This window comes from Myotis davidii, unplaced genomic scaffold (assembly GCF_000327345.1).
Source record: "Myotis davidii unplaced genomic scaffold, ASM32734v1 scaffold609, whole genome shotgun sequence".
Taxonomy (NCBI): Eukaryota; Metazoa; Chordata; class Mammalia; order Chiroptera; family Vespertilionidae; genus Myotis; species Myotis davidii.
This window is the reverse complement of record NW_006300164.1, coordinates 2,922,828-2,923,084: the sequence shown is the minus strand read 5'-3', so window position 1 is coordinate 2,923,084 and position 257 is coordinate 2,922,828. Positions and strand designations below refer to the sequence as shown.

The window sequence follows — 257 nt, the reverse complement described above, 5'->3', positions numbered from 1 at the left end:
TCCAGTCCGCTCCTGGTGCTTACTCGGCCAGCTCCTCCAGGCTGCGGTAGACGTCATCGTCGTTCTCCGCCGTCTCCTCCGAGGGGAAGGGCCTGCGGGAGGAGAGAGGAGTGAGCCGGGATGGGGGCCCCGCTGGGCTCTCCCGGGAGGAGCTAACGGGCTTCTGTCTGCTTCTCGGGGAAGGACACACTCGTGTCATGGAACCAGCCGGCTGCCTGCGTCTGTGAGGCTCTGATTTGGCTTAATCCCGTCACGTC

At 65.0% G+C, this 257-nt stretch overlaps 1 protein-coding gene across 1 annotated transcript in view; it reads right to left on the bottom strand.

Moving 5' to 3' along the window:
• VAV2 (vav guanine nucleotide exchange factor 2) overlaps window positions 1-257 on the bottom strand; it is a 121,363-nt gene that overhangs the window by 55,188 nt on the left and 65,918 nt on the right. The window contains exon 4 of the mRNA XM_006776595.1: window positions 24-92. Within this exon, the coding sequence (XP_006776658.1) occupies window positions 24-92 (69 nt within the window). The remainder of the gene's footprint in view (window positions 1-23; window positions 93-257) is intronic.